The 13,758-nt window shown below is 37.5% G+C and overlaps 1 protein-coding gene across 4 annotated transcripts in view; it reads right to left on the bottom strand.

The window, feature by feature from the left end:
- Window positions 1-13,758, bottom strand: part of LOC129902475 (protein translocase subunit SECA2, chloroplastic) — a 32,063-nt gene that overhangs the window by 8,786 nt on the left and 9,519 nt on the right. For all 4 annotated transcript variants that reach the window (XM_055977729.1, XM_055977727.1, XM_055977728.1 and 1 more), the window contains 14 exons: window positions 13,569-13,633; window positions 13,407-13,494; window positions 13,124-13,189; window positions 12,924-13,039; window positions 12,724-12,814; window positions 2,849-2,932; window positions 2,654-2,746; window positions 2,463-2,558; window positions 2,274-2,359; window positions 1,047-1,125; window positions 804-917; window positions 617-712; window positions 472-535; window positions 48-337 (listed from right to left, as the gene is read on the bottom strand). In XM_055977729.1, the coding sequence (XP_055833704.1) occupies window positions 48-337; window positions 472-535; window positions 617-712; window positions 804-917; window positions 1,047-1,125; window positions 2,274-2,359; window positions 2,463-2,558; window positions 2,654-2,746; window positions 2,849-2,932; window positions 12,724-12,814; window positions 12,924-13,039; window positions 13,124-13,189; window positions 13,407-13,494; window positions 13,569-13,633 (1,428 nt within the window). The remainder of the gene's footprint in view (window positions 1-47; window positions 338-471; window positions 536-616; window positions 713-803; window positions 918-1,046; window positions 1,126-2,273; window positions 2,360-2,462; window positions 2,559-2,653; window positions 2,747-2,848; window positions 2,933-12,723; window positions 12,815-12,923; window positions 13,040-13,123; window positions 13,190-13,406; window positions 13,495-13,568; window positions 13,634-13,758) is intronic.

The raw sequence follows: 13,758 nt of genomic DNA, 5'->3' as shown, positions 1-13,758 counted from the left end.
GTTAAGTAGTTTTTCCTCCTTGAAAGTCCTACCAAACTAAAACTCACCTGGTTATCGATTCTCCTGGACTCGTGCAGAGAAGTGCCTATGACGTGAAGGCCCCCGAGCCTTTTCACTTCTAACCCTTCATTCAAACAGTGGGACACACACTCCTCAAGAACTGATACATAAGTTAGAGCAATGGATGGACCAAGAGGGTAAAATTCTGACTGCTCATCAGCCTGCTTCTGTAGCTCTTTTATCTCCACAGACTGACTCAGCTCAATGGATTCAGATATCATAGACTTTGCCTCTTGATATGACCATTTCTTGCTCTCATTTTTGCTAACGTACTTAGCTAGAAAATCAAAGAGAAAGTTATCAGATAAAAAAGTCAGCACATCAATACTAAGATGCTAAACTATAATTCATCAGAAGCTATCGGTTAAACTGATTTAGGTTTTCAGATGCTAGGTGATTAAAATTACTAACCCATCAGAGCCGCCTTAGCAAGCAAAGCCAATGATGACGGTCCAACTTTTATCTTTGACAGAACCTACATACAAAAATACTATCAGCAGAGGAGGGGACCAAGACTTGCTTATTTATCTAATGAGGAAGGAAACGTCAAAAGAACCTTTTGAGAATTTGGTTCTCCATGAACATCAACTTCGGGAACATCTTGTGTCAGAAATGGAAGTATACTTTCCTCCAAAATTTCTTTCGCAAGCATCTTTATCATGGAAATGGTATGAATGTCATTCCAAGTGTTAGGGCCTAAATATGACTTAGTACAATGTCAAAGAACATAGACGTTAACTTGCCTTTGGATTTCCTCCCAGGATTATGTCAGTGCCCCTTCCTGCCATGTTAGTAGATATGGTGATTGCATATTTTCTCCCTGCTTGTGCAACAGTGTCAGCCTCCCTAGCAGCATACTGCAAGAATCAAGATAATATCAATCCAAAGCCAGAAAAATAATATTACATGTAAAGATGTGCAAGTAGGAGATACCAAACCAAACTGAAATTACGAGTTAAAGTAGAGCTTAAGAGTTCTGTAAAAACCTTGGGACGGGCATTGAGGACATTGTGTGGAATTTTTCTTTCCTTCAGCAAGTCAGACAAGTATTCAGAATTTTCAACACTGCATTAGAATTAGTATAAGTCAAAATATACATATAGTAACATTTAATTGCCAGCAAATGTGATGAACAAAAATGAAATTCAATTATTAGATGACTAACTGAGACCTAACAAATACAATATTTCTAGCAGTCCAACAGCATTCCAATTCAGAGAAACTTTATAGGCTACTAAAGAGAGACCCGCACGGAATAAGTGGCAACAAATACTCTTATCAAATAGTCGTATAATGAAGTCAATTTAAGCAGATACTAGTTTCCCTGTAGTGGAAAGGATGATCTCATATGTGTCAAAAAAACTAACAGAGTGAAGTTAATAACCCTATTATTGCTTAATATCATAACTTGTCGAGTAAAATCAGTAGTACCTGGTATGGAAACACGCAGATCTAAGAAAGTATGCTTCTTTGTAGAAAAATCTAAACATAAGCATATATAAACATATATGTCGCCCTCCTGAAAAAAATAATCATAAAATAGAGAAGGACAAAACAAGAGGACAAATGGAAACAGAGAAATTGAAATTCAGTTTCAATAGTTGCTATCTGTGTCCTTCTTTGTCGGGTTTTCCTTCTCTTTTTTTTTTTGCCACTCGACTACTCTATTGGCTTTTGCTTTTGCTGATAGTCTAATTATTCTAACTGCTTATTTTCCCTCTGTTATGCTTGTGCACAGGAACAAGACAAACTAATCACTTTCTCAAGTAGCTTGTAGAAGGTGCTTCTCTATTGATCCCAGTTTTCACATTGGCATCTGACTGTCTTTTTCATCTAATAATAATGAAAAGGGAATATGGACAGAGAGACGAGTAAGGTAGGTAAAAAAAAAAGAGTCTTGGTCAACTAGGCTAGACAAAGGTTCATATGTGAGTATGTACATCATCCATCATTTTGGGAAAATGTTACCATGCAAATGTGTTTACCAAATTATGATGTCAAAGATATAAGACCTGCAGACCTAAAAGTGCTTCACAAAGTAACTCCACAAAAAAAAATATGTACGTAGAGATATATGTGTGTTTATCTGTCTGCTTGCATATACTCATAAGCAGGCTGTAATCAATGATTGTAGCATATGCGAGACCCAATAATTAAACAGTTTCTTAACTTTAAAGCAGTAAATCAACCAAAAACATTTGTCACAGAAGTACCTTGTTGTCCCCACTAAAACTGGACGACCCAATTGAAACATAAACTCAACTTCTTCACGAACATACTCCCATTTTCCTCGTGCAGTCTGAAGGCATAAAATAGAAAGTACACAAATTGAAATCAGAGACTTGGTACCTTCCTTTTCCCAAAATCTCACTAAACTTACTTCAGTAAGATAAACATCTTACTGCAAAAGCTTGAATTGGTAAATCTTTACGAATGTTAGGCAAATTTGTCGGCACCTCAATTACTGGAACTTGAAACATCTTCAAGAATTCTTTTTCCTGCAGCGCACAGGTATATAGATGATAAGTATCATAAACAATGAACTTCATTACTAAAGCATAAACTATATTTGAGACTTTAGAAGTGACCCCACCTCAGTTTTGGCAGTCCCAGTCATCCCTGAGAGCCTCGGATAAAGCTTAAATAGAGATTGATATGTAATTTGTGCCACGACAACAGAATCAGCCTACAAAATGAATAGATCGTGCACTTTTAATAAAGAATGAACTAGCAGATACTTATGAAACCATTTTTAGAAAGGAGCAGTCAACAGTAGGAGATAGTGTACCTGGATTTTAAGGCCTTCTTTAGCCTCCACGGCCTGATGGATTCCGTCGGACCATCGCCTTTTCTCTTCTACTCTTCCAGTCAACTGTAAATTAATACCAAGAAAGGAAATCAGCATTTTTCATTCAACAAACATGATCAGAGCTCTTCAGATAATCATTCTCAAGGATTAGAATTTAGTAGACGATTAGAGTAGAAGGAAATTTTCTTAAAAGAACTGCAATCTCCTGGAATCCATGCACACCTACCAAAAAGTAGGACATAATGGAAGACAAATATCTATATAGGCAATACCAATTAGTTGGGATTAAGTTTTAGGCAAGTTTGCTCATTCCCATTAGGTCGAATATTTGCTAGGAGTATTTGTGTCGTCAGATATTTATATGCCAGTAGAAAATATATGGAGAACTTCTAGGTTTCCAGAATCGACAGGTTTTTATATTCTTCTCAATGGGATGAATTGTTCACTTAAATCAAACAGAACTTGTTGCCCAGATTAGGGTCTGACCATAATCCCATTATGCTTGATTGTGGAGAGCTAAATTTTAAGAAGTCATACTTTAAATTTGAGCAATGGTGGATGAGGGTGGATGGTTTGCTGATAAGATCAAGGAATGGTGGATGTCTTTCAATGTAAATGGCACAGGATCTTACATTCTGGCCTCTAAATTAAGGATGTTGAAACAGAAGTTGAAAGAATGGAGAGTTACACACAAAAACAATTGGAACCAGAAGGAGGAAATCCTTCATCAGTTAGCAGACCTAGAAAAGACCCAAGAACTGAGATTGCTTTCAGAGGATGAACTTTTTCAAAAGGTTCACCTAGCTATGGAGTTTGATGAGGTGACTAAAGAAGAGGAAATAGCGTGGAGGCAAAGATCTAGGATACAGTGGTTCAAACAAGGTGACAAAAATACAAAATTTTCACTGGATTGCAACAGATCACAAGAGGTACAACTCTATTGATACTCTAATGGTGGAGGGGAACTCAATTTCAGAACCAGAAGAGATTAAAAGAGAAATCATCAGTTTCTATAAGAAATTATACACAGAGACAGAACAGTGGAGACATGATTTCAAACTGCAAGGCTTGAATACTATTAGCGAAGAAGAAAGAGATTGGTTGCAAAGCCATTTTGAGGAGGCTGAAGTGCATAAAATCATGTGCTAGTGACAAGGCCCCAGGCCCTGATGCCTTCCCCGTGAGCTTTTTCCAGAGCTTCTGGGAAGTCTTGAAAAATGATGTTATGAAGGCAATCAATCAGTTTCATGAGAGACATGAGTTTGAGAGGAGTCTCAATGCCACCTATGTGGCCCTTATTCCAAAGAAGTCAGGGATAGACCAATAAGTCTAATTGGAGGAATTTATAAAGTGTTTGCCAAGCTCCTGGCACAAAGATTGAAACAGGTAATTAGCAAGCTAGTCAACAGGTATCAAATGGCCTTCATCCAGGGCAATCTCAATATTTTGAAACAAATGGGGTTTGGAGAAAAGTGGTTGAAGTGAAAAGAATTTTGTATTAAAACTGTTAGGTTCTCTATTTTGGTGAATGGAGAACCTGTTGGTTTTTCCCTCAGAAAGGGGATTGAGACAAGGTGACCTATTCTCCCCTTCCTCTTCATTTTAGCTATGGAAGGACTAAATAGTATGGTGAGGATAGCCACTCAGAAGAACTGGACAAAAGGTTTCAAGGTGGGCAACCAAGCTGGTGAAGATGTACAGATTTGCCAGCTTCTCTATGCAGACGATACTGTGATCTTTTGTGAGCCAAGGAAGAACAGGTATGCTTTATCCGGATAATTTTGATAGTTCTTGAGGCAGTGTCTGGGCTTTCTGTGAATGGGAGGAAGAGTAGTATGTTTCAAGTCAAGGAAGTAACCAATATTCAGTGCCTAGCAAATATTTTGGGCTGCAAAATAGAAAATCTGCCTACTAAATATCTAGGGATGCCACTGGGGAACAACCACAAGGAGTTAGAGATATGGGATGGAATTGTGGAGAAGACAGAAAAAATTAGCCACCTGGAAGACACAATATCTATCCTTGGGATGAAAAATAACATTGATCAATGTTGTCCTGGATGTCCTACCAACTTGTGTTATGTCTCTATTCCCCCTACCTTCGAAAGTGGAGGAGAAATTGGATAAATTGAGGAGGGATTTCCTCTGGTTGGGAAACAAGTAAGGAAAGGGCATTCATCTGGTCAGATGGCAAGCTGTGCAACTCAGTAAGAAATCTGGTGGGCTGGGTGTTAAGAATTTAGGGCTGTAAAATAGATGTCTATTATCAAAATGGTTGTGGAGGTTTGGTAAAGAGGATCTTGCTCTTTGGAAGGATGTCATCATTAGCAAATATGGACAGACTGAGCAATGGACAACCAATACTGTGACTAACACTTATGGGGTCTTAGTTTGGAGGACTATCAAGAATTTGTGGCCTAAACTATCTGGGGGAACAGGCTATAAGGTGGGTAAAGGGACTAGAACTATATTCTAGAAAGACATCTATTGCTGAGACTTGGACTAACCAAGGATGGAATATCATCTTTAGGAGGCTTCTAAATGACTGGGAGGTTGAGAGATTGGCCCGCTTAGTGCAAAGATTGAATGATTTCTCTGGTTTAAATATCAGCCCTGATACAATCAGATGGAGCCTTGATAGGAATGGAAAATTTTCAGTTGGAAGATTGTATAGAAGAAATCTGTCCTCACAACCTGGGAACATCTCTGGACCTTGGAATCAAATATGGAAGTCTAATATCCCTACCAATATCAAGTGTTTCACATGGAAGGTATGCAGAAGAGCATGCCTGACTCTGAAAAAACTGAAAAAGAGAGGTTTTCAGTTATCTCGAGGTGTTTCTTTTGCAATGGAAAGGAGGAAACAAATAGTCATTTGTTTCTTCATTGTAGAGTGACTTCTAAGGTGAGGCATATGTTTCTCAATCTTACCCAAAAATCATGGGTGATGCCTGAGCATACTGCAGATCTTCTAACTGTTGAGAATACAATTAAAATAATAAAAGTGTGCTCTCTCTAATAGCTTAAGCTTTTGAATGAGATGGTCACACACTTCAATATGGTATCAGAGCAGGCAGAGGACCTGAGATCGAATCTCACCGCCACGCATATCAAAAAAAGAATTTCCACGTGCTTCGCCCATGAAAAAAGAACCAGGCCCGCACGTGAGGGGGCGTGTTGAGAATACAATTAAAATAATAAAAGTGTGCTCCCTCTAACAGCTTAAGCTTTTAGATGAGATGATCACACACTTCAATACTAACCTGCGGGATGAGGAGAAGTGGGAGTAAAAAACAGAAAAAATAGTGGAGCCTAGTCCCTTCTTGCATATGGTGGTCAGTCTGGAAGGAAAGAAATAATAGATGTTTTGAGAATATTACTAATCCAATGCAGAAAGTAAAAGAAAACTGCATTAATACTTTGTATTTTTGGTGTAAAGAAGAGGGTATAGATGAGGTACAACAGCTAGTAGATTCCCTAGGCTCTCTGTAATTATGATTACTTGCATTGTAATTTTTTGATGGTTGCCAGCATACCCACATTGCTGAGGAATACAACTTTACCTTTATCCAAAAATATATATGGAGAACTTCTAGTGCTGCAGTAATTTTACCTAATGTCAAATCTTTTTTATATAATATTAGACTGAGTTAAGACTAAATAAAATGACACGGTCCTTGAGGATTCATATAACCGACCCAACTTACTTGGGATTGAGACGTACTCACAGTTGGCTAGTTGTTGTACCAGAGTAGCATTCAAGCAGAATAGTAGGATAGATAGTTACCATAATTTACCATCGCCTCGCAAACTGGTTTGGCAGTGTGGTAATGATCGAGAGCCATTCTGAGAGCTATTTTTAGAAATCTGAACTACAAGTTTTTTAATAATTCAAAGTTGTTTTTGTTTCTGAATTCAGCTTAACTTAGGGAAAATGTGTTCCAACAGTTGGTAATTCACTATTTTAGGCCCTCCAAGTTTATTTTAACTTAAGAAATTACAATTCTTTTGATTCTAGTTTCTGAAATTAGATTGATATATAATCTAAGGGCCTATTTGGTTGGCTTGTAGGCAAAATTAGTCATGGTATATAATTTAGCATTGGTTGGTGGAGGGAATTAATCATTGTACAAAATCCAACTTTTTTTCTACATTATATGGTAGCTATTTTGGTTCTCCTCGTAAAATAATATATACATAAGTTATGCAGAAATCTATGTAATATTTTACGCGGGATGGAATGTGGAATAAGAATACGGGGTACTGGCAATACATGGATTAAACCAACTGAAATGAAAAAGTACCTTCATGATGTTCAAAACTAGTTCTTCAATAAAACAAACCAAATATTCAACACCAAATAATCACTGCATTACAATCCTTACAGTACTAATCCATGTATAACTTGTATTTGAACTAGACGACCCCCAAGGCTAAATACCTAAATAGTCCCTCAAAGTTGGCACGACTTGTCATGTGGACACCTTTTCTATTTCATAAAGTAAATAATTTTAGTGAAGCTGGGGAATACCCATATAGAAGTAGTATACCAAAAAGTAGAGAAACATAGAATAAAATATGGTTCTCTACAAAAGTTACCCAGTCATTTATAATAACAAACAAAAACCTCATGGGTACACCAAAGAGAAACTAGAGACATGATGCTACTCCTCACATGTACAAAATCATTCTCGAGTGCTTCAAAAGCTCTCCTGTTCCTCTCTCTCCATACTACCCACATAAGAGTCGGTAGGACTATATCCCATGCTTTGGGTCTTTGCTTTTTTCTTTTGAAAGCCCAACTATGTAATAACTTCTTCACTATCCTCGGCATAACCCACTATATTCTGAACCAATTCAAAACCTCCCACCATAGTCGCGTAGCTACCTGACAATGTAATAAGAGGTGATCCACATCTTCTTCCAAACATATACACATATAACAATAGCTGATGTATGTAATCTGCAACCTTAACTTTGCCACTACCTTAACTTTGCCACTGACCATTTAGATACTTCTTGGCAGATGTGGCTCCTAAACACCTCATGCTGACATGGCAAATACTGTGTTTTTTACTTACATTTGAGCGCGTGAATTGCTTATATTTTGCTTCTCTTCTTTTCCTTTCAACCACAACCTTCTTCCTGACTTCCCTCAGAAGAAGCCTCCTGAAAAAAATGAAAAAGTAGCCAGCGGTGGGTGGGGAGATTTTCAACCACCTCATCCCCTTCAACCATCATAACTTCACATATTCATTAGTATATTTAATTTTCATATATGAAAAATCAGTTCTTTCTTCAGTTTCTCTGGGTTGTGGTAGAATTTTGGAGTAAATGTTGGATGCATGAGCTTCTCACCACATTACTCGAGCAGGAAATGTACTAACCCTTTTCCCTTTTCACATAAACAGAAATTTGGAGTTTATGATTTTGCTCTGCGAAGAAGTGACTCCATTTCTCCGAAGTTTCCTAGACGAGACCACTGATCGGAGTGATAAGAGTTTCCTCCTCTATTTATCCTGCTCACTGTCAACGTTGTGATTCGATTTATGCATAAAATAGTTTCGCAATTTAACTGCATTTAGTTTCTCTATTCCAGCGGCTTTCTGATCGAAATTCTGGAATCTGATTTCACAATCAAAAAACATTTTTTTGGAATCTCAATACATCGACCTGGAAGGAACTCTAGATGTCGTGTGAAATTGTATGTGAGCATTAATCATCTACAAAAATTTCCAGGTATTTATTGATTTTTTTTTTGATAATGGTAACTTTTCCAAGTATTTATTGATTTATTGATGCATATTATCTTTATTTTTTTCTTCTACAAATGAAAAATATGATTTCTCAACATTGATTGATATATTAATTATCATATCTTTCTTTAGTTCGCTCGGAGATATGGTGCTGAAGAAGGAATGGGTGGAATTTAGGGTGAATGATATCTAGTGAAGAGAGGAAATGGCTGGACGGGTGGAGGTTAAGAGGTCTGGTGATGAAGAAGACGAAGGGCATAGGTTGGTGGAGAGGAAAGAGCACTGGTGAGGAAGAAGGAAGGGAGAAGATATAGTATAGCAAAGAGCAGAAGGAGGAGGGAAGAAGTTGAAGGGGATTGTATTTTTCTTTTTTGTCTTGTCTTTTTTTGTTTCTGTTTACACCTGTCAACTTCTCTGTGAAATTTTCACATGTTAATCACCTAATGGTTCATTTGACAAGTCAAATGTGATTGTTTTTCACGTGTTTAGTCTTATGGACACGAGTGCTCACAAGACAATATCAAGAAGAAGCGTCTAAATAGTCACTGGTAAGGTTAAGGTGTGTACTTGACAAATTGTTCCTACTTTAAGAGGCTATCTAAGGTAATTCGCCTAAAGAAAGCAGCCTTACAGGATTACTCTTGAGGTTAGGTGGTCAATTGCTTGTTTCTGCCATGATCAGAGATCTGCGCATTGGTTAACAGTGGCGGGAGCTCAGCACTCGGGAGAACAATTAATATCCAATTTCCTCGAGGAGGACAATTAATATCCAATTTCCTAGATCCTCCTCTATCACTCAAAGACAGGTTTGTCATGCTACTATAGATAGTTAACCTGTCGTTACAGCTTATGACCGTTTCAAAGCACATTTTCTTACTGAAAAATATTTCAATTTCTCATAAATTTATGTAGTTTGGGGAGTTCCAAGCTTCCAATGGATAATAATCAGCTTCCTCTTCAGAATACAACATAATTTCTTAGCTCTATCTTTCTAAAAGGTAAGATTTTATTCATTTTTTTTGTTTGATCAAGTAAAAGTATTCTCATTTATAAACATGGCCAAATTGCCGTATAAAAGGGATATTACCAAAAGGAAAAGAATCTATAAAAGGATATGATTCTCTACAAACACCACCCAATCATCTATACATCAAGGAACGTTATGTGTGCACCAAAAGAAAATATGGGACAGAGACTACTCCTCAACTGAGAGAAACTCGATTCTACTCCTTCAAAAGCTCTCCTATTTCTCTCCGTCCAAACAACCCACATTAATGCAAGTGGAACCATGTTCCAAGACCTAGATCTTCACCCATTTCTTCCACTTGAACATCAAGTCTTCCACCGTTTTCGGCATTGCCCATGGAGTGTAAAACCACCTAAACACATCCCATCATGACCTCATGGTTAATCCGCAATGTAGCACAAGATGGTCCACGTCCTCGCCGATCTCCTTACACATGGAACACCAACTGACGCATACAACCTTCTGCTTTCTAAGATTCTCCACAGTCAAGATCACCCCTCTAGAAACTAACCAAGTGAAAAAGCACACCTCCTTGACGTCTTTAGAATCCATATTGCATTACATGGGAAAACATACTCCTCCCTAACTAAAAGCTTCTCATTTGAAGGATTTCACAGAGAATACTTCATTATTTCCCAAGCCCCACCACTGAACATCGGGGTTATCAACTAGATTGACTTGCCTGTGTAGTAAGGATAATAATCTCTGTAACTCAGATACTCCCCAATCTTGAAATTCCTTTCTAAATCTTAAGTCCCAAAAAGTCTCTCCACCATGTGTACCCCTAATTTGTTGTATTGCCATTTCTCTTTGGCGAGATATTCTATATAATCTCTCAAAATCATCTATCAATAATATGTCCCCACACCAATTATGACCCTAAAAATTTGCTTTCCCTCCATCTCCGACCTTGAATGAGATATTTTCTCAAAATACTTCCATCCCTTCAAGATATTCCTCCACAAACCACACTTGAAAGGCAAAGTGATATCTCTAGTTCCCCACCCTCCTTCAGTAATCCCATATTTATCAGCTATCAACCACCATCACCACCCCTACACACAAAGCTTGTACGTCCATCCCGAACCTCCATAACCATTTGCCAAGTAAGGATTTATTGAAAAGCTTTAAATCTTGAATGCCAAGACCTCCCCATTTTGTAGGAGATGTGATAGTCTCCCACCGCATCAGTGAAATTTCCTTGCCCCATCTGCCGAATCCCATAGAAATTTCTTTGAATCTTTTCCAACTTTTCAATGACCGAAGTTGGAGCATGAAACAAAGATATGTAGTAAGTGAGGATGCCAACTGGTACTGCAGCAGTTATAAGAAGAAACTGCACCTTTTTTTACATCATATACTCAAGAGATTTAATAAGTCCAGCAGGCCATTCATATTCATAATCATATCCCTATCCAATAGTGCATATATTATATACATCTACATCTTTATTATCATAAAGCCTTTCCCAGTCTTTTGGAAAGCGAGAAGCAGAAAAAAGCAACGAGGGCTCGCTTCTCCGAAGCGGAAGTGTGAAGCGAAGCGCATGTTTTTTCAACTAAAGCACACTTTAATACAAAAAAATATTAAATTTGCATAGATATATAACCAAGAACTCTTGCACCCAAGGGTGTATCCTAATGGTCAATGAAGTGGGTTATGAATCATGACGTCTTTGGTTCAAATCCCAGCCGAGACAAAAAAAAAACAGGTTTCTTCCTATCTGTCCTAGCCTTGGTGGACAAAGTTACTTGGTACCTATTGTTGGTGGGAGATGGCAGGTCTCATGTGGAATAAGTCGAGGTGCGCGAAAGTTGGGCAGACACCACGGTTATCAATAAAAAAAACCAAGAACTCAATAGAAATAACATATTAGCAAATCTTTCAATTCTTAAATTAAAAAATAAACAATAGATACTAGAACTAGATAGCCAATTATTCTCATAACATATTAAGCTAATTCAAACCTAATCACAATGAGAGCAACATCCTATTCTTCTTAAAGAATTGTAAACAAAAAAACAAAATGAATATATTAAGCTACACCAAACAGGGAAAGCTAACCTAAAAAAAAGGTTAACAGAGAAAAAAAGCTAACAAAATAGAGAAAAGAAGAAGAGCCAAAAAAAAAAAACTAACAAAACACAGAAAAAACTAACAGAACAGAGAAAAAAGTGCAGCAAATTGAAGAAGAGAAAAAAAAAGCATCACTTTTTCTCGCTAAAGTGATGCTTCCCGCTTCTCGCTTCTAGTATCAAACGCTCGCTTTTTATTTTCCACCTCAATTCAGGGCAGAGAAGCTCTACACCCATCAATGTGCCTCGCTTCATGGTTAAAGCTAAGGTGAGCGCATTTAATAACACTGCCATTTCCTTTCTCTTTGAAGCATCTCTTGTTTCTTTCAGTCCGTATTGCTCCATGTGATGCTCATCGGGGCAGTCAACCAAATCTTCATATGCCATCCGCCAGTGTAGCTTAACTTCTAGAACCATAGAGACTTCTGAAACTTTGCGGCATTACCCAGGGTACTCCAAATAAGGTCAGAAACATGTCCCATACTTGCCAAGGAGAAAACGATCTCCCTTGTTGAAGACTTTATACCCAACAAAAGTATGTCCTAAAGTCGTCAGACAATAACTACACCTCAACCCCATACTATTCTGGGTCAGGAATATAAATCCTCAGTATCCATTCTGCTCCATTTGGACTCATTTCATTCCCATACTCAATAATGTCTGCCTAAATCATCAGATCTATGAGAAAATGAAACCCTCAAAACCCCAGCTGTTGACGGTTTCTCCATTACCTTAACTTTCTTGGGATTGAGATGTACTTGTTTAGAATTATTGACTACTGGTCGAATGACAATCTTTACAAAAATACGCAGATAATCGTGACATTATCTTAATACTGACCATACCATTATCATTTCACGGTTGAAAAACTACTAACAGTTCCACCCAAAGGGTTAAACTGAATAGAATAAGGAAAGGGAAGTTGATGAACAAAATGACAATAAAAGAGACCAAGAACACATTTACATCTTAAGAGGGAGACTTCTTCTGTGAGTACCTCATTAATTATAAGAGCCTTCCCATTTCTAACAATGTATTGGACATCACGCTTGTAAAACTCCTTGGCTTTTATAGCATTAAATACGAATCTGCAGTGTTTGGTTTAATAGTTAAAACGAAAGTACCTTACACAATCTAACAAAAATAAAAAAAAGGGAAAACAAAGGAAGCAAACAGCACAACAAGGTAAATATTTACCTAGCCCATGGATCATTCTCATCCCACAAGTCACTTGTTTCTAGGGCCATCTCAGCAAGTGCAATTCCCTCCTCAGTTAACTCCACAGAATTATCCTTAAGCTCTATGCTATAATGCTGATATTACAATAACATCATTATCGTGTAATGTTGCCACAGAGCTTAAGTTTTAAAGGGATAACTCAGAAACTTGAAACTCACAAGACCCTTAATAAGCAACTCAGCTACTCTAGAAGCAACAGGGTAACGAGCAGCGTCCTTATTAGCCTGAGACAGAATGCAAAAAGCCGTTTTAAAAATAAATAAATAAAAGACGAACAGAAATAAAGAACGCAAATATAAACAAGGAAAACTGAAAATTATGATATCCAGCTTTCAAAACTCACGCAATCAATAGTTTCTGGTAACATAATGAAAAAACTAATATCTTTTGGACAATTCTATCAACAGTACTTTGACAAGATAAGAAAACAATGAGACATACCTCACCACTTATCAACAACGGATTTCTTCCTTCATCGATGAGGACTGAATCAACTTCATCAACTATAGCAAAATGGAAGGGCTTTGGCCTGTTTGTACAAGGTAAATATGAACCATCACACAAATTAAGAAGAGAGAAAAAAAATGTATTATCAATGTTTACCATCTCATCACAAGTTGCTCATGGCTAGTGGCAAGATTATCTCGAAGATAGTCAAAACCAAGTTCCTGGGCCATTAGAAACAAGAAAAGGGAAGAGGTGGAGAAAGGGAGGCAGGAGATGTGTAGTCGTTAGGCTGTCAGAAAGCTTCACATGTCAAGCCACTAAGAGAAATGAAGAAGTAAGAACCAGA

Source organism: Solanum dulcamara, chromosome 9 (assembly GCF_947179165.1).
Source record: "Solanum dulcamara chromosome 9, daSolDulc1.2, whole genome shotgun sequence".
NCBI classification, from domain to species: Eukaryota; Viridiplantae; Streptophyta; class Magnoliopsida; order Solanales; family Solanaceae; genus Solanum; species Solanum dulcamara.
Note: the sequence above shows the minus strand (reverse complement) of the source record. Positions and strands in the feature narration are given on the sequence as shown.